Source organism: Notolabrus celidotus, chromosome 18, assembly GCF_009762535.1.
Source record: "Notolabrus celidotus isolate fNotCel1 chromosome 18, fNotCel1.pri, whole genome shotgun sequence".
Classification (NCBI taxonomy): domain Eukaryota; kingdom Metazoa; phylum Chordata; class Actinopteri; order Labriformes; family Labridae; genus Notolabrus; species Notolabrus celidotus.
Genome location: NC_048289.1, coordinates 15,154,486 through 15,175,008, shown reverse-complemented (window position 1 = coordinate 15,175,008; position 20,523 = coordinate 15,154,486). Strand labels below are relative to the sequence as shown.

At 38.1% G+C, this 20,523-nt stretch overlaps 2 protein-coding genes across 3 annotated transcripts; one reads left to right on the top strand and one right to left on the bottom strand.

The window, feature by feature from the left end:
- Positions 1 to 10,132: 10,132 nt before the first annotated feature.
- vkorc1 (vitamin K epoxide reductase complex, subunit 1) lies at positions 10,133 to 11,631 on the bottom strand. The gene is made up of 3 exons (XM_034707454.1): positions 11,276 to 11,631; positions 10,807 to 10,916; positions 10,133 to 10,592 (listed from the first exon to the last, which is right to left on the bottom strand). Exons 1-3 carry the CDS (start codon positions 11,449 to 11,451, stop codon positions 10,381 to 10,383), a joined length of 498 nt encoding a protein of 165 aa, XP_034563345.1. The 5' UTR covers positions 11,452 to 11,631; the 3' UTR covers positions 10,133 to 10,380.
- A 1,120-nt stretch (positions 11,632 to 12,751) lies between these two features.
- mapk7 (mitogen-activated protein kinase 7) lies at positions 12,752 to 20,425 on the top strand. Of its 2 annotated transcripts, none has more exons than XM_034707450.1 (7): positions 12,752 to 12,859; positions 15,036 to 15,316; positions 15,436 to 15,601; positions 16,446 to 17,950; positions 18,040 to 19,136; positions 19,289 to 19,419; positions 20,138 to 20,425. In XM_034707450.1, exons 2-7 carry the CDS (start codon positions 15,040 to 15,042, stop codon positions 20,283 to 20,285), a joined length of 3,324 nt encoding a protein of 1,107 aa, XP_034563341.1. In that variant the 5' UTR covers positions 12,752 to 12,859; positions 15,036 to 15,039; the 3' UTR covers positions 20,286 to 20,425. The 2 variants fall into 2 exon arrangements, with proteins under 2 accessions (XP_034563341.1, XP_034563342.1); XM_034707451.1 differs by having other exon boundaries at positions 12,773 to 13,069.
- Positions 20,426 to 20,523: the final 98 nt, after the last annotated feature.

Below are 20,523 nucleotides of genomic sequence, written 5' to 3'. Positions count from 1 at the left end.
CACAAACTGAAAGATACTCAATTTAGCTGGTTTTCAGAGTCACCGTGAGTCAATACATTTAAATTTACAGCTGAACAATATATTAAATTCTTGTATTTAGTGTTTACAACAGGATTTTATTAAACAAGAAGATTTGAATGATATAAACCACTGTCTTTTTCCGTGATAGTCTTTTTGTCAGATGTTTTTTTTTGCCAATTTGTTAGAAAATGAAGGCCAGAGTTGTCAGTTTATGTAAAACTATTGATCTTGCCTTGCTCTTTAATTTTAGGCTACGGTGGATGCGCCTATGTACCAATGTACATCTACATCATGCATGCTAAACATTTCCCACTTTTTCAATCTAGACGTTCTAGACCTGTCATCTTAAGGAACATCTTAAAGCTCTTGTTTCTTAATTTAGAGAGGTGGATTGAGGAGCAAAGTGTCTTTCACTTTTCAACAAGGCAACTTGTTGGCTGTCACTTATTGATTTGATTATACAGCTGAGCAGACTAACGTGAAACTTCACAACACATTCCTGGAGATTCAATCTGCAGAAAGGACAGACCTCTAAACTTACACTTGGGAGTGCCTTGAAAGATACTCTAAACCAAGGTTTGTTTCTAAGGGTCAACAACACGCGTCACACATTCATAGTGCGAGCATTAGCAATTTTGCAACAGAAATGTATGTTATTTATTATCATTTTTCCCCATTAATTTCAGCGTGGATAAAACTACAGTAAGAATGAGCAGGATATTTTTTGCCAGCAAAAAGAAAACACACTATTTCTTTTTTTTATTATGCCTGTTGTCACTTCTTGTTTTTGTCACTTATGAGAATACTAATCAATGAATACCTTGCTTCATACCAATATGCTCTTGACACTACTGGTTGTACATATTTCCATGCTTTTTTACCTAGGCTTTGGTTATTTATGGGCCAGATAGACCTTTTCAACTATGAATTTCAAACAAAAGATAAAAAAGAAAAATCTACTTACCATCAAGCTGAGCGTATAACCCTGGAATGAATAAAAACAATACGATTAGTCAAGTGGTTTGGATTATTTCTAACCAATTGCTCAAAAAATTGTAAGAAACCTCTTTTGTTTAGTACCTATCCCCAATTCTTCCCTCCCTCCTTCCATTCTTGTCTTATTTGTTCATTTATTCATTCATTTCCACTTTATAGGTTTCCAAAACAAAGGCAAACAAACAAACAAAGTTGAATATATAGATTTGAAATGGTTGATTAATCATGTAACAATACTTTTTGGATAAGATATAACTCTCATATCATTCAAGGTGATTGCTTGTATTATTAACTTCTTGTTGAGAAATGTTTTGAGCAGAAAACAAACACAAAACATTCTCTCTTTTATCAGCACAGTAACAGCATATGGTGTTGGGTGACTGGTGTTGACATTTAGTTCTGTTTCTGTTTTAAAAACAATTACTTTGTCAATGTATTGAATTTGGTTATTTTTTTATATCAACTTCTTGACTGATAGCCTAATGTTTCATCAAATGTCTTAAATTAAAATAAATGAATAAAATAAAATAAACAACACTGTTGCATGTTATATTAAAGATTGAACAAAGGCAAAAGGTAAAACCCATGGAAGTTTACATCAATATATTACATTTTTCATCCAATTAATTTAAAAATGTAATTGGATTAAATCATTACAGCTTGTATTCAAATCTTGATTCTTCATGAATATGACAGAAAAGTGGGTTTTCTGCACTGAAATGTATCAATGCGGGGAAATTAGACTACTACTAAATTTATAAATTAATCTTTGTAAAAACAAAATTAGTAAATCAATCATATTATTGCTAATAATTAAATTTACAAACTTTAGAAAATAGACTTATTTCCATTGACACCTTATCTGCTCTTTACGAAAGCTAATTATGTGATCACTTTTTCAATTATACGGTACTTTTTCCGACAGTGTCTTGAAAACAAACAACAGTTAAATGTCTATGAGACACTTAAAAGATTTCTACTACTCTTAGAACAAACAACTTGAATTATTTAATATGCAATCAACTGTGGATGAAGTATACTTAATGCACTGACAGTGCAACAGTGTAGAAATGTCTCAAAATGAGTCATAGATCATAATTTTGCTGCAGATTTTGAATAAATAAATAAATGAACAGTAAAAAAATTAATTTAAGTGCATTGAAATAATTGTATAAAGCACAAGTTCATGTCTATGGTTCATTCATTTTTCAGTCAGTCTAAAATCCAATGAATAAAAATATTACAAACCTTACATTTTTCAATTTTAGTGAAATTATATTTGAGCTAGATTCGCTGAGGTACTACAACTAGAAGTACTCATGTAATTTTGACTGTATTGTTTTGGTCAAACCATAGCATGCTAATTGTTGTACATTTAATTATCTTTGAAGAATTTGCAGCAGCGAAGACATCGATAAAGTATCAGTGTGGCTTACCTGCTGGCAAAAGACTTGCAAGAGTCAATATGCAGATCCACTTCCACAGAGCCATTGTGTGACTGCACTTCTTGGTTGTGACTCTTTAAATGCTTTCTTTAACCTGTCACCTGCTTTAGGTGTGCCCCTCCCACAAAGCACCCCACATAACTTTAAACTTAATGGTATTTCCTTGTCGAAAACTTGACACTTAAGACCAGAGGCTTATTGGCCAATGTCCTAACAATATGTCCTCCAAGGTCATAAGTCTGAGGCAGGTGCTTTGCTTAACCATGAAATAAATAAAAATTACATATTTCTAATAAATACAAAAAAGAATGTAAGAACTCTCGGGATATAAATGTAATTTTTTATTTCAAATCTGAAATAAAACTGTTTCTGAAGAGATCAAAACAGGTCTATTGTTGCGGATTTCTTTTTTTCGTGTGTGTGTCTAAATCAAAGGAGTGGAAAACAAGTCACATCTGAGACCTTTAGAAACCCAGTTTCAAACAATGCAAACAACTCTAGATACCCATCCATGGTTGAGAAACAGCCAACATTGGAACATTTTTGTTTGACAAATGTAACAAAAGCCTCTTTTGCAATAGTTTGTGGAACACTTGTGTATTTCAGCACCTTGGATTACTGTGTAGGCAGAAAAATGTTATTTCACATACAAAACAAATCCTGGTTATGTCACTGTTATCATGTAAACTACCTATCATTTATCTAATTTGACAGGAAGTGTTATTCAGACAACTGGTGACTATTCTTTATGACTAAGATTTAAAAATACTAAAACTTGCATTGCTTAAACCAGATTAAATGGGATATATATAGAGATATATATGATGCTTAGTTGGCTGGATTAGTAAAGCCTGCTTGCATCCTTACTGATTATTAAAAATAGTTTTCTTTCTTTCAAAATGCCTACATATGCCTCACACGTATGTCATTTACAGTTATACAACAGTACGATTTAACCAAACAATTTGATTGGACAGGAGACATTCCACCAATGCCAATACAGAATACAACATCACCAGGACTTTAACTTTTCACTCTACCCCAGGTGTTTTATACCGCCCTTTCACAAAGCAGACGTGTTTGTATGATTGAATTTAGATCGTTTCTCCAAGGACCTTTATGTCAGAATGAACTCTTTGACACTGAAATATACACATAAATGTACACATTATTGAGATTGGTGCTACTTGGCAATGAGTCCAGTCCCACTGAAGTTATGGAACAGGCTGAGATGGCAAAGCAGAGTACAATAACTTTTGTTTCTTGTTACTGTTAACTATGCTGCTTATAGTACTGTCAAGCAACACCAGACTCAAGGTTGTAATGTTCTGAATATTAGCACGCTGTAATTACCTCCAGAACTTGGCCTGTGACAGCAGGGTTTGTATTCATTATGATATTACTCTCTCAGGCCTGCAGCTCATGGCTGATAATATCTGCACTTGTCTTTCAGGGCTGTTGCGAAACAAAAATGTCCACAAAGGTGAGGAGCTCAAGAATGAAAAGCTCTTAGTGACGTGTTAATTGTATGGCTCAACTAGGGGAAACAATACCCCACAGGTATATGTTGATGTTGATGTTGCCCTGGCACTTTCAGTGTATTTTTAAACTGCAAATATGTATTTTGCTGGTAAGGAGGAAAATCTATTTTTCAATGCAGTTATGTAACAATCTTAAACAAAGAGAGTTTTTTGCTTGTTAGATTTTCTACACATTTTGTTTTTAGTAAAACTTGGCTGAACTTTTTTCCAATTAAATAAACGTGTGAAAACAGAATACACCATACTATTGATACTGCACACTATGATTTATTCTGCTCTTAATGTCACTGAGACAAAAGATTAAGGGAAAGGCACTTCCTGCTGAAGTGGTATTTTAAGTGTGTAATCATAGTATTGCAACATTTAAAAGAAAGACAAACAAGAGACAAAGCTGGTTAATACTTGAAACCAACAAGTTGCACCCTTGATCATTATATAATTATGACTTGTGTTCTTAGTCACAGGCGTGAGTGACTCAAAGCATGGGTGCTGATTCAGTTAATCTTTAGTTCTGTTTACTTAACTGTAATATTCCATGTAGATTATATAAACACACACACACACACACACACACACACACACACACACACACACACACACACACACACACACACACACACACACACGTATGTATATATATATGTGTGTGTGTGTTTTCTTTCCAAATCACAGCCTGCTGATATCAAAATGATCTATACATCCTCAACTGCTTTTTCATTATAATCAAAATATATGAAACTGGCTTTTTGTTATAGTCGCAACCTCTATACTAAACAACAACCAGATGTTTCACTAATTAAAAATTAAATCATAACAAAGGGGGATTTTGTGGGGGAAGATGTTTTTATGATATCCGTGAGAACATCTTCCCTGACAGACAGGTACATCAGGGGATGTAAAGAGACTTAAGTGAGATTTTCCAGACAGCATTGTGCGTTAAGTTCTGTCTGCAAGATTATTCCTGCATTCTTACTTCTAATTTTAGAAAAAAAAAATTCTGTCGTGCTGTGCATCATTGTTGAAGCATGGTTTCTGTTTTCCTGCATCACAATGACTTTATGTAGATGCTACTTTCCTTCACAGTTATGTAAATTGACTAACCTTGTCCACATTGGACTATCAAATTCCATATTTTTTCAGATATTATGCATATGATATTTAAACCTGACCTCCTCCTGGTGCTGTTTGGAGACTGAGCAGTTTTCTCAGCTGTAATAAAAGCCAACAACAAAAATAACACTATTTGAGTGACATGGAGTTCAGTCTTGAGGTAAGGGGGATAGTTGTGTACCTTTTTTGGTTTTGTTTCTGCAACGCTATCTCACAGCTAGCTCATGTATCACTTCCTGAGTTCAATCATTTTCGCTAGCTTATATCAATTAAATAGGTGGCTGCAAGAGGGACCTTATACAGTTCTGTGAAAAAGTATTCCCCCCCTTCCGGATTTCTCATATTTTTGCATTTTTTTCACACTTAAATGTTTCAGATCATCAAACAAATTGTAATATTAGACAAAGATAACCTGAGTAAACACTAAATGCAGTAAATGCGGACATTCTCCCTCAGGATTTTTTGGTAGAGAGCGGAATTCATGGTTCCATCAATTACAGCAAGTCGTCCAGGTCCAGACGCAGCAAAGCAGCCCCAGAACATCACTCTACCGCCACCATGTTTGACTGTTGGTATGATGGTATTTTTATCAAATGCTGTGTTGGTTTTACGCCAGATGTAACGAGACACACACTTTCCAAAAAGTTCAACTTTTTTCTTGTCAGTGCACAGAATGTTTTCCCAGAAGTCTCTGGGATCATCGAGATGTTTTCTGGTGAATGTGAGACGAGCCTTTGTGTTCTTTTTGGTGAGCAGTGGTTTTTGCCTTGGAACTCTCCCATGGATGCCATTTTTGCACGGTCTTTTTCTTATTGTGGAATCATGGACACTGACCTTAACTGAGGCAAGTGAGGCCTGCAGTTCTTCAGAAGTGGTTCTGGGTTCTTTTGTGACCTCCTGGTTGAGTCATCGCTGTGCTCTTGGAGTAATTTTGGTAGACCGGCCACTCCTGGGAATGTTCACCACTGTTCCAAGCCTTCTCCATTTGTGGATAATGGCTCTCACTTAGGTTCTCTGCAGTCCCAAAGTCTTAGAAATGGCTTTGTAACCCTTCCCAGACTGATAGATGTCAATGAATTTGTTTCTCATCTGTTCTTCAATTTCTTTGGATCACAGCATGATGTATTGCTTTTTGAAATCTTTTAGCCCACTTCACTTTGTCTGAGAGGTTCTATTTAAGTGATTTATTGATTCAGCAGGTCTGGCAGTAATCAGGCCTGGGTGTGGCGAGTGAAATTGAGCTCAGCTTTCCAAAAAAAATCAGGTTTATCACAGTTAATTTGTGATTTAACAAATACTTTTTCACATAGGGTCAGGTGGGTTTGGATAACTTTTTTCCCTTAATAAATAAAATCATCATTTAAAAACTGCATTTTGTATTAATTTTGGTTATCTTTGTCTAATATTATTATTTTTTTGATGATCTGAAACATTTAAGTGTGAAAAATGTGCAATAATATGAGAAATCAGGAAGGGGCAAATACTTTTTCACAGCACTGTATGTTCCTGTTGTCAGAAGAAACACGTGTAATAGAGCCAAAAGTGAATGTCTACACCCAGTTCATCACATAGCAAGAGAGCACGTTCACATTCATTTCACAAACAACTTCTTATCTTGTGCAGACAGGTTATGAACATGTGTACAACATAAAAATGATAACCTTTGTGGGACTTGTGGGGCTCCATAGAAACGGATGACAGAGAGACTAAAGATATTATGTAAGGACGTGAGATCCTGAGTTATGGAAACAAAAGGAGAGCCAAATTTGACAAAAATGTTTGTTTAGTTATGTTTTTCACTCTTTCAAAGTTCCATCTGTCTACACTCAGTTCAAGCTGTTTGACAAATGATGACAAAAGCTGCTGAAAACTTTCAGTGTTGTTTGTCAGTCTAATCTTAGCCAACCTCATTTTTTGAAACCCCCTCTAGTGGCAGCCGTGATTTACTACAAGTATCAGAAATTGTCATGCAGTTTAGCAAACAAAATTAAAAAGTAAAGGCTTTTCAATTCAGAGACTGGGTTCTTTTTTGTGCATTTGTCTTGTCTGATGTCTACTCTGGGTTCTTATTTTTTTATTTAAGAAGGCGATGTATCTGCCAAGTAGTCATGCATTGTTTATGCATCATACGGGGTTCTCAGTAAACTACAATAATAGAGCATTGTGGACCATGAACAAGCAGACAGTGTGACTAATAAGCAGATGCTTTGGTGACTGTAACAATATACACAGTGATGTCGTGCAGCTTAGTTACATATGTAATGACTAAGTGGAACTTTGTGTAGGAGGACATGATGATGTGGTATAAGGAAGTACAAATAAGTCATGTGTCACAAGATTTGACGATTTGACAACTTCAGAACCAAGGATTTAAAAGTGGTTTCAGCTGAACTATGTAAAGTGCGGAAAAATATATTCCAACAATAAAAATATAAAATATGTTTTATCATGTATCTTAATTTCTTCTTTGGATATGTGATTATCAAAAAAGTTGGGGTAACACTTTACAATAATGGAACTGTTTTCTTAGTAAAATAATGCTTAATTCATGTTGAAGTAATGCATGACTCCTGATGAATTTCTGTATGAATTAATTATTAATTCCTGTTGTTCATCATGAACTAATGATCCTGTCACTATGACTTCATGTAATGACAACATGTTTAATACATCATTAGTTAAGGTATGGTAATTAACAGTTATTCATACATCAGTTTATATATGAACAAATTTGCTGAACATACAAGGTTTTTTTTTAGGATAATTGCACATGAACAGCTTCTCAGGCTGAATTTTTAAATGTCACATTTCTGAGAACAAGCTAAATTGTGTGTGAATATACATACATATATGTATATGTATATGTATATGTATATGTATATATATAGGCACTGTATAATTTGCCAAAAAAGAGTGGAAAATCAGAATCAGAATCAGAATCAGAAAGAACTTCAATCACAATGTATCTCAAGAATACAAAGAATTGTTGTGTACTCCCTGTACAAACATAAATAGACAGACACTAAAAATCAAGTACTTATAAAAAATATATTAAAAAAAAAAATATATATATATATATAAGTACAAAAGGCACAAGTGCAATAAAAAGAAAAAATAGACAACATGATAATGTGCAATAGTGCAAGGATGAAGGTGGCTCTGTCCATGAGGTAGCTGGTTTATGACACAGTGTTAAGTGTTCATCAGTATTACGGCCTGGGGGAAGAAACTGTTCTTGTGTCTGGATGTATTTGCGTACAGAGCTCTGTAACGCCGACCGGCGTCAAGAAGACGCTTGATTTAATGTATGTATGTAATGTAATTCTTTAAAAAATAAATTAAAAAGCAACAAATATTCACATCTAAGAAGTCAGAACTGGCAAGTAGTTCACAGTTTTGATAGTGTTATGTATTAAGTGGTGACTGGACAAGCAGAGGCAGAAGTTATTTGAACCTTTCCTACAGGATCAAATTATGCTACCAGCTTCCAGATAAAAGAAAACAACTAAATCTGTGACACTCATAAGCTTCAAAAACAGGTTTGCAAAGCATTTTTTTTTTAAAAAAACCTTAAGTGAAGAGAACCACAGGTTTTTAAATGTATATTGGCATCATTCCAGTAATCAACCACAATACTAGAGACAAATCTGTTAATACCTTTTATATCCCTTTAAACTTGAAGATGCCTCTTGAATCATATTGACTCAGTTTAAAAATACTCTTGTACAGAGCATGAAAGCCACTTTCATTTTGCTCTATAAATTATTTCCTGATAAAAAAAAGTCATATAATAATAACAAATAATAATTATTTGTGTGAGCATAATAATTACTTATTCATAATGCGTATGGGATTTTGAGTGAGAATAAAAATCTGAATATTGACTCAAACATGCTGGTAAATATGATGCTGTAAGGCTTTAGGCTATTGTACTTTGGAGCTACCTTCTTAATTCTGTTGTTTCAAAGCCTCAAACCACCAGACACAAGATCTGGCCTTATGTTGTGCATACTTTTGGACTGCAGTACTTGCTCTTCAGGTTAGGCTGGTCATCCTCTAACCAATAGGCACAAAATGTATGGGTGCTAAGGACGCTGCAGCAGTGTCTGAAATCAGCCACAGTTAAAGCCATGAGCATCTTAAACATTTAAATCTACATCTCCTTTTTAAGGCTTTTCCATGTTTGCCACACTGAGGTTTTTGAAAGGTTTTCAGCATAAAGTAATCAAAGATGTCTGATCATTGGACTTTGTTTCTCAAGGACTTTGATTTTTAGTTCATTGTTCCTTAATAATTTCAAAACAACTTGTGACAGAGAGAAAGAAAGATTGTTCAGAGAGTGAGGAAGCGTGTCACAGGAAACATCACAGCCAGTGTTTAACCTAATTTTTTCTGTAAATTGCAGACTTCTTTTAAATGCAGCTATTCATTTTCTCAACTGTAGCATGTGTAATGCACAATTTTGCAGTTGTATTCATTCGACCTGCTTGCAATGCAGCTCTGTGTCTTGTGTGGAAGGACTGTGCTTAAGAGGGAATCTGCATCATACTGTCTACTTACAACATAAGACAAACTTCTGGCTGTCTAGATGGTAGGTAAGATATCAGTGAGTGAGCATGATTTTGTGACTTGAGCTGCAAGTTAGTTCCACAAGGTGCTGTTAAATTTAAAGTAGGCAGATCTATCTTTATTTTAAAAACGAAGATTGCGAAAAGTATTCCTTCATTAGCGTAGTTTTGTTTAATTTGTATATGTTTTTTTATGTGATATAGTTTGCAAAATTGGTTTTAATGTATTGTGTTTTTTTCTCCCTGCCCAAGACCATGGATATGCATCAGCTGTAGCTAACTAGCCCAACAGTTTGTGTCCCAATTCCCCATGCAATATGGTCACCCTGAGTATCTGGGCCCATCTACTGGAAGACCTTGTAACTGCATGGTGCTTGCATTGCCTTACTTTGCTGCATGCGGATTTTACTTTCATATCTATGGCAAACTAAGAAATCACATGAGACAATCATTAGTGTTCCAAAGTGTGTAATCATATCAAAGATGCACATTTATACAGAAAAATCCAGCTACATTGAGTGGAAGTTGGAAAAAGTCATATGATCAAGCTTCTGAGATGCATCTCAAGCCCTGTTTCTTTTAAAAGTCTGAAGAGCCACTAACAATCCAGAAACACTGTGGCAGAGAATTTGACTTTTACATCCAGTGCAGCTTCAGCCCAGCAGAAAAAAAAGGTGTTGAATTTCACAAGTAACCCTTCTATCCAGCTTTTTCTTTCAATCCTTCAATCGCTCCCCTTCGTTTCAAGTTGGTGAAGAGCAACGCAAAGTTAACAATGTATGTGGACACGCAGACCATGCAGAAGTCCCCCAGGACAAACGCGAGGATGGATGCAAGGTAGAGTGAGCCTGCAACAGACACCCAGGAGGAGAAGACCAAAAACATTGCTGCTTTCTTGGACAAAGACAGTCCTGCAAAAACAAAAAGGGAGAGGGGCAGTGGATGTCAGTTATTACAAAAAAGATATTACATGTATCATAATATGGGGGGGTGTAAAGATGCTTTTTTTGTTCATCTTTAAAGCTATGCAATCATAACTAAAGCTGGAATTCAAGCCCAATTATGGTTCACTTTCATGATGGATAGAACTGCTCTATAATTTGCAGAAGAAAAAGACATGCTTACCCGAGCCCATCTGCAGAGTGTAGAATATGATGCCAAGCACACTGTTGGGCTGGTTTAGAAGGCTATCTTGGTCAAAAAAGAACTGGACCAAGCCAAAACCACGTCCCCATCTGCCAAAAAGAAAGAGGAAAGAGATACAATTACACATTGTTGATAGGAAACTGGAGACAAGATATCCTGGGACAATGGTGTACAGCTGTGAAACAATCAAACATGTGGTTGATTTTGTGGCCAACAATGTGACACGTCGTGGAAGTAAAGATCGTAGTAGTTTTAAATGTAAACTATCTGACGTAAGAGGCTTGCAGAGCAATTCAACACGTGGCAAATCAGGTTTCTGACCTGCTATGGATTACTCAAATTTTACAAACCAAAGTTTGAACCCTCACTGCCACCATGGCTCCTGGATATTCCGGGGTTCAAGATGAAACACGTAACGAGCTTTTAGGAACGTATAAAGAAAACATACCTGGAGGTGAAGACTTTGGAGCAGCTCACAGACTCCCCCAGGTCACACATCGCCCTATAATCTGGGTTTCTCTCTTTGGACAGCTCGACGTGAAGCGCATAAACAGATAAACACAGTCCGAGCACGCAGAGAAATATGCGTGCTTTTCTTTCCCACCTCGGCATTGACATGTTCATCTTGGTTAAGACACTGTCCCACTAATAGTACAACTTTAAATGCCTCAGGTGAGCGAGAATATCCGTTAAAATGTCCTGGTTAGATTTCGTTTTTTGCTTAATCCCAGAAGAACCTCCTGGCGGAGGCGACATGCTAACAATCAGACTGTGTTCTGATTGGTCCGCTGGATTTTGTGCCAGCGTCTCATTGGACAGCTGCACAGATGTTTGATCAGCAGAGACGTGTAAACTCTGTATTTACTGTGGACTTCAATCCAATCGCTTTGGGTTTTCGGTAACTGTGCATGTAAGAGCAGGTATGCTTTGACCGTTATGTATTCAACAAAAATAGTCAATAGATAATGGTTCATTAATAATTAGGATATGCTGTTGTGGGGTTGTTAAGATGTCTAAACGTTTTTATTATCATGGCCATAGCACACGTATGTATTTTACACCAAAATCATTCCTTTATTCAGATCGCAGCAGCTACTCTTCCAGGGGTCCACAAAAAACCACCAACATACAACATATGCATGAAATACAAAACTTAAAATGCAACAAATATGAAACACAAGAACAGAAAAATGCTACAAACAGAGAATACAACAACTGAAAATGCTACAAACATTGGACTAACTGAAAATGCAGAAAACACAAGATAGAAAAAGTGAAAATGCTACAAACATAAGATAAATAAACTGAAAATGCTACAAACATAAGAAAGAAAAACTGAAAATACTACAAAGATAAGATAGAAAAACTGAAAATACTACAATCATTATTATTATTATTTATCTTTTTTTTGTTTATTTATTATTATTTAAGGGGTGACAGTACATATCTTTGTCTGAAAACTGCTTTGTACACAAAATGAGTGTTGAATTTTGTTGTTTTGTTCAGAAAATGATAAAATATCAAAACATATTGAAAAAATATATATATATGTAAAACTGAAAACTGAAAATTCAACAAACAGGAAGAAATAGTTTGGCTATCGTACTTATGTACTTATGTGGATCAGTAAGTCCAGGTATTTGTCTCATTGCTCCTCCTTTTTGATTAAATTGTGGAAAACAGCGTCACCAGTATTTTATTATTATTATTATTATTATTATTATTATTATTATTATTATTATTATTATTATTATTATTATTTTATTATTTTATTATTAACAGTCTATGGTCACCACTAACCAAAAAAAAAAAAGGTCACAGAGACTCCACTGTTTGTCGTGCTGTCCCGCCTACCTACGCGTTCTCTGCTCCTATTGGTCGGAGAGTCGAACGCCCCTTCGCCTCATTGGTCCGATACATGTCACTCAAACCCAACGCGGAAGTGCACGAGGAAGCGGCAGACAAAAACAAGAGATAGCCTACTACTACGGTATTAAAACCCCATTTACGGATGCTGTGGTTAGCCCTCAAGGTAAAATCAGTAATACTGTTTTGATGCAAGTCTCTTTTTGATCCCGTTTGGTGTCTTAATCCAAGAAAGACACAGTTTAACGAGTAACGTTCCTTGAAAGCCTGAGCTGCAGGTAACTAGCCTACGCCCCTGCGTCAGATAGTGGGTAAGGCTGTACCTCTGTCCTGTCAGTAGTCTCGTTTAACCACCCCATGCCACAGCAACTAGAAGGTACTTTAACTCATACCTCCTTCATCCTACTGTAGGCAGAGTCTGATTATATTTAGGGATGTCATTTGACCGTGAGCTACAGGTTTTGTTAACTTGTGGCTAATATAACGTCGCTCCGCAGCGTGTTGGTCATGCCTCGTATTTACCTTGTCTGCTAATTTAATTCATGAAGTCGATTAGCGTTTCAATTTAATGACTAGTTAATGACATTGTTGAGTTATGGCTGTCAAGTATATGAGGTAACACCTTTTCATTAGAACCCTTGAGTGGCTCCTGGGGGCCTTCGGCTCTGGTTTCCATGGCGTTAAACACTGCCAAGTTAAAATGGCTTCTTAACAAACAGGAGTGCCCGTTTTGTACCTTTTTAACATAGAGATGGGATTTTGGCTCTTTGAAGGGAACCGGATCTTGAGGAGCCGTTCAAAAGAGTGGCTCTTTGTTATTTATTTATTTTTTAGAAGTCAACAAGGAGTAACTCGTTTATATCAAGGAAACAATCACTGCTAGAAGTTATAAGATAAGATTTGGATCAGAATAATTCAAATGTACACAACCCACCAATATATATATACTCTTGGTGGGAATTATTCTGAAGTATTGAATATAATTTCATTTGGCATTGTAGACATTCCATAAGATGTTGCCATATCCCCGTGCTTTGACAGTGAGATCACTGTTTGAATTTTCCCTCACCTAAAAAACTTTGTTGCACTATAAAAACTTTGCAGGCTACAGATAACTTCTATGCAAAACAACTTTACTGTAACATTTTCCACACAAGAACATTTAACAACAAAAATAAATAAGAATAAATATCTATGTATATAAAATATAAATACAACTAGAATAAAAATTAGGACATTATAAGAATGTGAATGCAAAATTGTGCTACCCCACCCGGTGTTTCTACACCTGAACTACTTTACAAACAGGAGCTCAGCAACTTGACTCGAATCCACATCACAACAATGTAAACAATAACATGTGTAGACAATAAGTGTGAACAAAAGACTCATGGGGCACGCAGGTGACACATGAAGGTAGCATTGGCAGTCTGTATATAAAAAGGCTCCAAAATTAACGGCTCGCAACTGCAAATCGGTTCACTTAAAAGAGACGTTCAAAAGGCCGACTCGTTCGCGAACGTCACATCTCTAATATAACATTTACCTTTTTTAAAACTCATTTGTGCCTCTTAGCTCTGGTCTTTTGACTTTTGAGGATTGCTTCCTTTTCTCATACCTGTTTATTAATCAAAACCAAGCCATGAAGAAGTATGTTTAGTCATGAGGCACATACAATTATTTTGTACGGAAGCCCCAAGAGGACATGCATCCAATCATTTTATTTACTCCATATTCCACAATAAGGTTAGTTACTTTTAGAGCTCTATATTTAACATCAAATTACAATCAACCCTAACCTCAGAGTTGCAAAAGCACAAACAAACATAAATAGAAAGAAGTCTATCAGTGATTTATCTAATGTTTTGTTTAATCGCGTGTGTATAGATTATTTGATTGTTTAGTCACTTTAATTAATATTGAAAGTTACCATTTTATTTTTCTGATGATAAACTAAATACTTATTGATGATTTCAACAAGGCTTTAATAGCATTGAAAAGTGATCTGTTCATTATTTATTATGGTGTTTAGAAAAATCTTTCTATGTAGTCATCTCAAACGATTTGCTGTACATTTACCTTGTTTCAATAAATGAATTTAAGATAAAAAAAACAATAGAATACACCAGTGGAGTTTTGTGGCACAGCCAACATAATGCTTTAGCCATCATGTCCTAGCTTTGAACTTCAGTTTGATCTTTTTTAAGTCTCATTAGGATTATGTTTAAGTGCATTTCTCTTTCCTTTTATTGATTATACACCTGTTTACAATTTGGGCCAAACAAAAGTGATAAAGACCCTGATTGGAAAAGTAATTTAAAATTCTATATATCTCTTCACAGAAACATGTCAGCTAAGGAGGGTGGAGACAGTAAAAATGGTCAACCTGTTTCCATGTCACCTGAAAGAATGGCCACCGACAAAAGCAGAGAAAACCAGAACCAGCATGAAGTGGAGGCGACTGAGGGAACAACAGACACCAGCACAGCTGCAAAAAACTTGGCTCTGCTTAAAGCGCACTCTCTGGATGTGAAGTTTGATGTTGGAGAGGAGTATGACGTCATAGAGACCATCGGCACTGGGGCCTACGGCGTTGTTTCATCTGCCAGGAGAAGGGACAATGGTGAGGCTGATGTCCCACACAAATACATGTCAAAATCATTTCACAGTTAATATTACCATCTTGACTCAGTTGTACATCCTGACTGTCTGTTTTTCATTTGGGTGTTCTTACATTCTCAGGCCAGCAGGTGGCGATTAAGAAGATCTCCAATGCTTTTGAAGTGGTGACAAACGCCAAACGCACACTGAGAGAGCTGAAGATTTTGAAGCACTTCAAACATGACAACATTATTGCCATCAAAGATATCCTGCAGCCAAACCTTCCTCACTCTGCCTTCAAGTCTGTGTATGTACCTTTTGATTTTTTTTGTCACTGTGGAGACAAAGTACTCCGGTTCAGGGTTCCTTTAAGGAAGAACACTGTGCATCTCTGTTTGTTTACTGATAAACTAGAGATCTTTTTCAGAAGTTTGTAGGTAGGCGTTAAATATGTCTTTGTACTGAACAATGTCAGTGGCAATACCAAGTAGTTTATGTTCTTTCAGAAGTAGGTACATGCATCCTTTAAGATACATGTTTTGCAGAGGGGTCATGCTCACCCTGTCGAGATTCTAATTTCCTGCTTATTACTCTGATACCAACTGAGAACTAGATGATTTGATTGATTTAGAAATGATTTATTTATACGGCTAAAAAAAGTCCCTCTGATTCCATAGTTGGTGCTTTTATGGTAACAGATTTTTATTAGCTTCCTTACGTCACAAATGAACATCAAACGTGTCACATTTCTATTCAGCGCTCCTTCTGCTTTGCAGTCAACACATCTTGAAACATAAGTGAGGATAATGTCACAGTGCCAACAGGCAGTGAATAGTACTTGACTCTCTGTGGATTGATTTGATATGGTTATCCCTAACTCTGCTTTTGTGGTTGGAAATTAAACACCGTTATAATATCAATTTGACCAATCAGATTTAAGTATTAAACACAGCCAGGTAATAAACAAAAAAACAAACACCAAACACTACCAAAAGTTATTTTCTGTCTGGTTTTGAACAATCACAGTCTTTGAAAATTTGCTCATATTGTTTAAATAACGATCACGGTTACAACTGATCATTCATTTTTGAGTCATGTGGCTCAATAGCCGTGAAACATATATCTCACTTTCCCTCTTCCTGTGTGTGCAGGTACGTGGTGCTAGACCTCATGGAGAGTGACTTGCACCAGATCATTCATTCTGCCCAGACACTCACCTCCGAGCACACACGGTACTTCCTGTACCAGCTCCTCCGTGGCCTTAAATATGTGCACTCTGCCAACGTCATCCACCGCGACCTCAAACCCTCCAACCTGTTGGTGAACGAGAACTGTGAGCTAAAAATTGGGGACTTCGGAATGGCGAGGGGTCTGAGTTCACACCCTGAGGAATCTCATTCCTTTATGACTGAATATGTGGCGACTCGGTGGTACCGCGCTCCTGAACTCCTCCTGTCTCTGAATCACTACAGTTTGGCCATTGATATGTGGTCTGTCGGTTGCATCTTTGCAGAAATGTTGGGCCGTAAGCAGCTTTTTCCAGGAAAGCACTATGTCCACCAGCTTCAGCTCATCCTTTCCGTTTTAGGAACTCCTCCTGATGGGTTGATTGGTGCTATCAGGGCTGACAGAGTTCGCTCCTATGTTCAGAGTCTTCCAACACGGATCCCTGTGCCTTTGGATAAACTTTATCCACATGCTGAACCAGAGGCTTTGAGCCTGCTGGGGGCCATGTTGCACTTTGACCCTCGCGAGCGAATCAGCGTGACACAAGCACTGGAGCATCGGTACCTGGCCAATTACCACGACCAGGATGATGAGCCAATCTGTGTGCCAGCGTTTGACTTTGAATTTGACAAGCTTCCAATGAACAAGGAGCAAATTAAAGAGGCGATCCTGATGGAGATCCAGGACTTTCATCAAAATAAACAGAGCTGTCGCCAAAGACTGCAGTTCAGGCCCCTGGCGAGCAGCAACCAGTGCGATGCGCAGCCCTCGACGGTTAACATGAGTAAACCGACTCTGGTTCCAATGACACAACACCCACAAACAGCACATATACAGCAGCAGCAAAGGAGAGAAGTGAAAAGTCAACAGCAACAAGATCAAACACCAGCTAAAGAGAACCACACATTCATAGATCAGATGAAAATTTTTACTGAGCCAGAAGTCGCCCCGTCTAATGTGACCCATAATCTGCCTCCCCTCTCGAAAAGTGAAACAGGCCCAGTAGATGTGGACATGCCAAGTGCCAACTCAGACAGCGGTCAGCCAGAGACCATCGACCTAACAACACCAGTGTCTAGTCAGGACACTGCACCAGAAACAATGAAAGACAGTGAGGTTACAGAGCAGCTCACCAGCAGTCAGGCTCCTCTGACTCAGACCACCCCGAGCCAGTCCATGACCCAGGCACCCACCTCCATTCCTGCAACGCCAGCACCCACCATGACACCCCTGCCTGCCACTGTGCCTTCCCTTTCACTCTCCATGGCACAGGCCCAGTCACTGTCTCAGTCCCTCTCACAGTCTCTGTCCAAGACTGCCAGGCCTCCTCCAGGTGCAGGAGAGGGAAACAGGAAAGCAATTTCAGAGGATACTAAAGCTGCTCTTAAAGCTGCTTTATTGAAATCAGCTCTCAGAAATAAAGCCAGAGGTGATGAGTTCATTGATTTCTAATACTAACTCATAATTTAATGTCAATATTTAAACCAGCTTTGTCTAAATTTGATATCTTACTTGCAGATGGAGTCACCTCTGCTCTGGGCATTGACTCAGTTGCAGGAGGAGGCATATCGTCTTCCCTGTCTTCTGCCTCAGAGTCGCGTCGGCCTGTCACCGCCCAGGAGCGTCAGCGAGAAAGAGAAGAAAAACGCAGGAAGAGGCAGGAACGAGCGAGAGAGCGGGAGAGGAAAGTTAAGGAAAAGGAGAGAAGAGAGGGAAGGCAGGGGGACTCTCTCGGCGGGGTCCTCCTGAGTGACAACGACAAGAGTCTTCTCCAACGTTGGACTCAAATGATGGATAGATGCAATGAGAAACCTCAGATTACCAATCACGAAGGAGCCAAGAATAAGGAGTGTAATGTGAGCTTGCATCGGGGCATTGTGATTGGCGATAATACTCAAAGAACACTGAACATTAAAACAGACAAAGAGGCGATGAAGATTCCACCTCACCAACAGTTAATCTCTCAAGTCAAACCAAACCAGCCGGCTTTGTTTCAGCCTCCAAGCAACCAGCAGCCTTCAGTTCTTTTCCCAGTGAGCCAGAGGAAGTCTCAAGCCGATATAGTTGTTTCCGTAAGTGGAGGGCTAGATATAATGACCGTCACTGGTGGCTTTGTTAAGAACACACTCAAACCTCACAGCGGGAGCAATGGACAGAGTAATTTTAACTGTTTGGGGAATTGGAGCGGGCAACAATTAGAGACAAGGCCGCCACAGCAACCACAACCAAACAGAAAACCACAGCCTCAAACATCCAGCTTTCTTCAGCCACAGCTTCAACCTCAGCCTGACCCTCAACCTCCGTCCCAGCTCATTCCTCTGGAGAGGTTTTTGACCAAAGCTCCAACCAGAGAGAAGAACGGAAATGAGGATGTCGGATGCCAAAGTAACCTCAACTCCCACCCTAACGCGCCCTCTGCAAGTGCCGGTCCAATGGAGAAGCTGTGTCCCTCTGGAGGAGAGAAATCCGGGCCACAGACCACAAACCCTCTCTGTGGGGCTCTAGGGGTCCCCGCACAACCTCATCCCAGCCTCGGGTTCACTGATACTGGACAGCAGGGACCCTCTGTTGCCCCTGACATTCACACTGTAACACTGCAGCTGTCAAAGTCCCAGGTATGGTTCAAGGTTAGGTGTTTTAGAGGTTGTGGCAGGTTGTTTACTCAAAATAAACACTATGCTTATATGTTCAATCTGATACTTGTACTGAGCTGGTCTTCAGGAACAAAGTGCAGTCAACCCAGTGTCTCCCTCTTGTCCCCCGACAGGTGGAGGACGTTTTACCCCCTGTGTTCTCGGTCACCCCCAAAGGCAGCGGGGCAGGCTATGGTGTCGGCTTTGACCTAGACGATCTTCTCAACCAGTCTCTCACTGAGCTTCAACACTGTGACCGGGACAGGTATGATCTAATGCAGAGTGGGCAGAAATATATAGTGCAATATACAACTGAAAAGTTTGAGGTGTTCAAAACAGGGACAATTATTTTCCAAGACCAAAGTATAGGTATGTCATTATGCGCTGCAGTCATGCCAAATATGTAAGGACTGACTTCCTGACAGTGAAGTGCATAAGTATATGTCCGACCTATTTTTTGTTTGGACCTATTTTTGTGTAAGTAAAGTACTTTCCTCCTTACAATAAACTGCACTTTAAATAGCTTTTTTAAGTGTCAAGGAAGTCAAACTAAAGTCTTAAAAAAAAAAAACAAAAAAAAAAACCAACTTCCCGTTTGTCTTTAAGTTGCACCAACTCATCTGAGAAAATGCTCAGTTATTTTTGTTTTTGTTTTTTCTTCAAAAGTTGAACAACTGGTAACAAAAGTTTCCTCCTCTAAAAAGTCAACTCCTATTTTTCCTGTACAAGTGGGTGTGTGTTGCATATGTGACCGTTATTAGCTGTCAAAGTGGATGAGCTGTGGTTAAATCATGCATGTATGTACATGTCTGTCACTGAAGATGAGCCCAGAGAAGCTTTTCCTTTCCTTTCCTGCAGATGTAAAAAAAATGTAAAAGAAGACTTTTCCTGTGAAACTCTGCACATACTGTACACGCTTGTCTTTTTTTTGTTGTTGAAGGGTTTATTATAATGCTTCCTGTATCCATCTCCCTTTTCTTTAGTTACGATTCAGCCCCTCTGTCAGCCTCCCTCCTATCTGATTGGAATGAGGTTCACCGCATGACTCCGGCTGATCTGGAATCACTTCAACAGGAATTGCAGCTCGGCTCTCCCATGATCCTCTCTGACACCATCCCGCCTGACGCCTGACTTGAGGACAATGCCTCTAATTTTTTTTGTACATGTTACGTCCTTTCTAGCATGAAATCTTAGAGTGCAGACTAATCACATTAATTTAAGAATAGTTCTTTTTAAATATATACCAATAAACACTGTCTTTTTTACCATGATGACAAGCTCTGCTTTCTTTGTAATAAAGAAAACTGAGTTCTCACTTGTCCCTGTCTTTTTCAGAAACTGTTTAGTGTGTGTGTTTATGCAAGGCTGA

What these genes read in the sequence shown, in the direction of transcription:
- vkorc1 (XM_034707454.1), bottom strand. Translation starts at nt 11,451, where the DNA reads ATGAACATGTCAATGCCGAGGTGGGAAAGAAAAGCACGCATATTTCTC. An exon ending in TCCAAAGTCTTCACCTCCAG is followed by an intron (nt 10,917 to 11,275) that starts GTATGTTTTCTT and finishes TCTTTTTGGCAG; the next exon opens with ATGGGGACGTGGTTTTGGCT. An exon ending in CACTCTGCAGATGGGCTCGG is followed by an intron (nt 10,593 to 10,806) that starts GTAAGCATGTCT and finishes TTGTTTTTGCAG; the next exon opens with GACTGTCTTTGTCCAAGAAA.
- mapk7 (XM_034707450.1), top strand. Translation starts at nt 15,040, where the DNA reads ATGTCAGCTAAGGAGGGTGGAGACAGTAAAAATGGTCAACCTGTTTCC. An exon ending in TGCCAGGAGAAGGGACAATG is followed by an intron (nt 15,317 to 15,435) that starts GTGAGGCTGATG and finishes TTACATTCTCAG; the next exon opens with GCCAGCAGGTGGCGATTAAG. An exon ending in TCTCAGAAATAAAGCCAGAG is followed by an intron (nt 17,951 to 18,039) that starts GTGATGAGTTCA and finishes TCTTACTTGCAG; the next exon opens with ATGGAGTCACCTCTGCTCTG.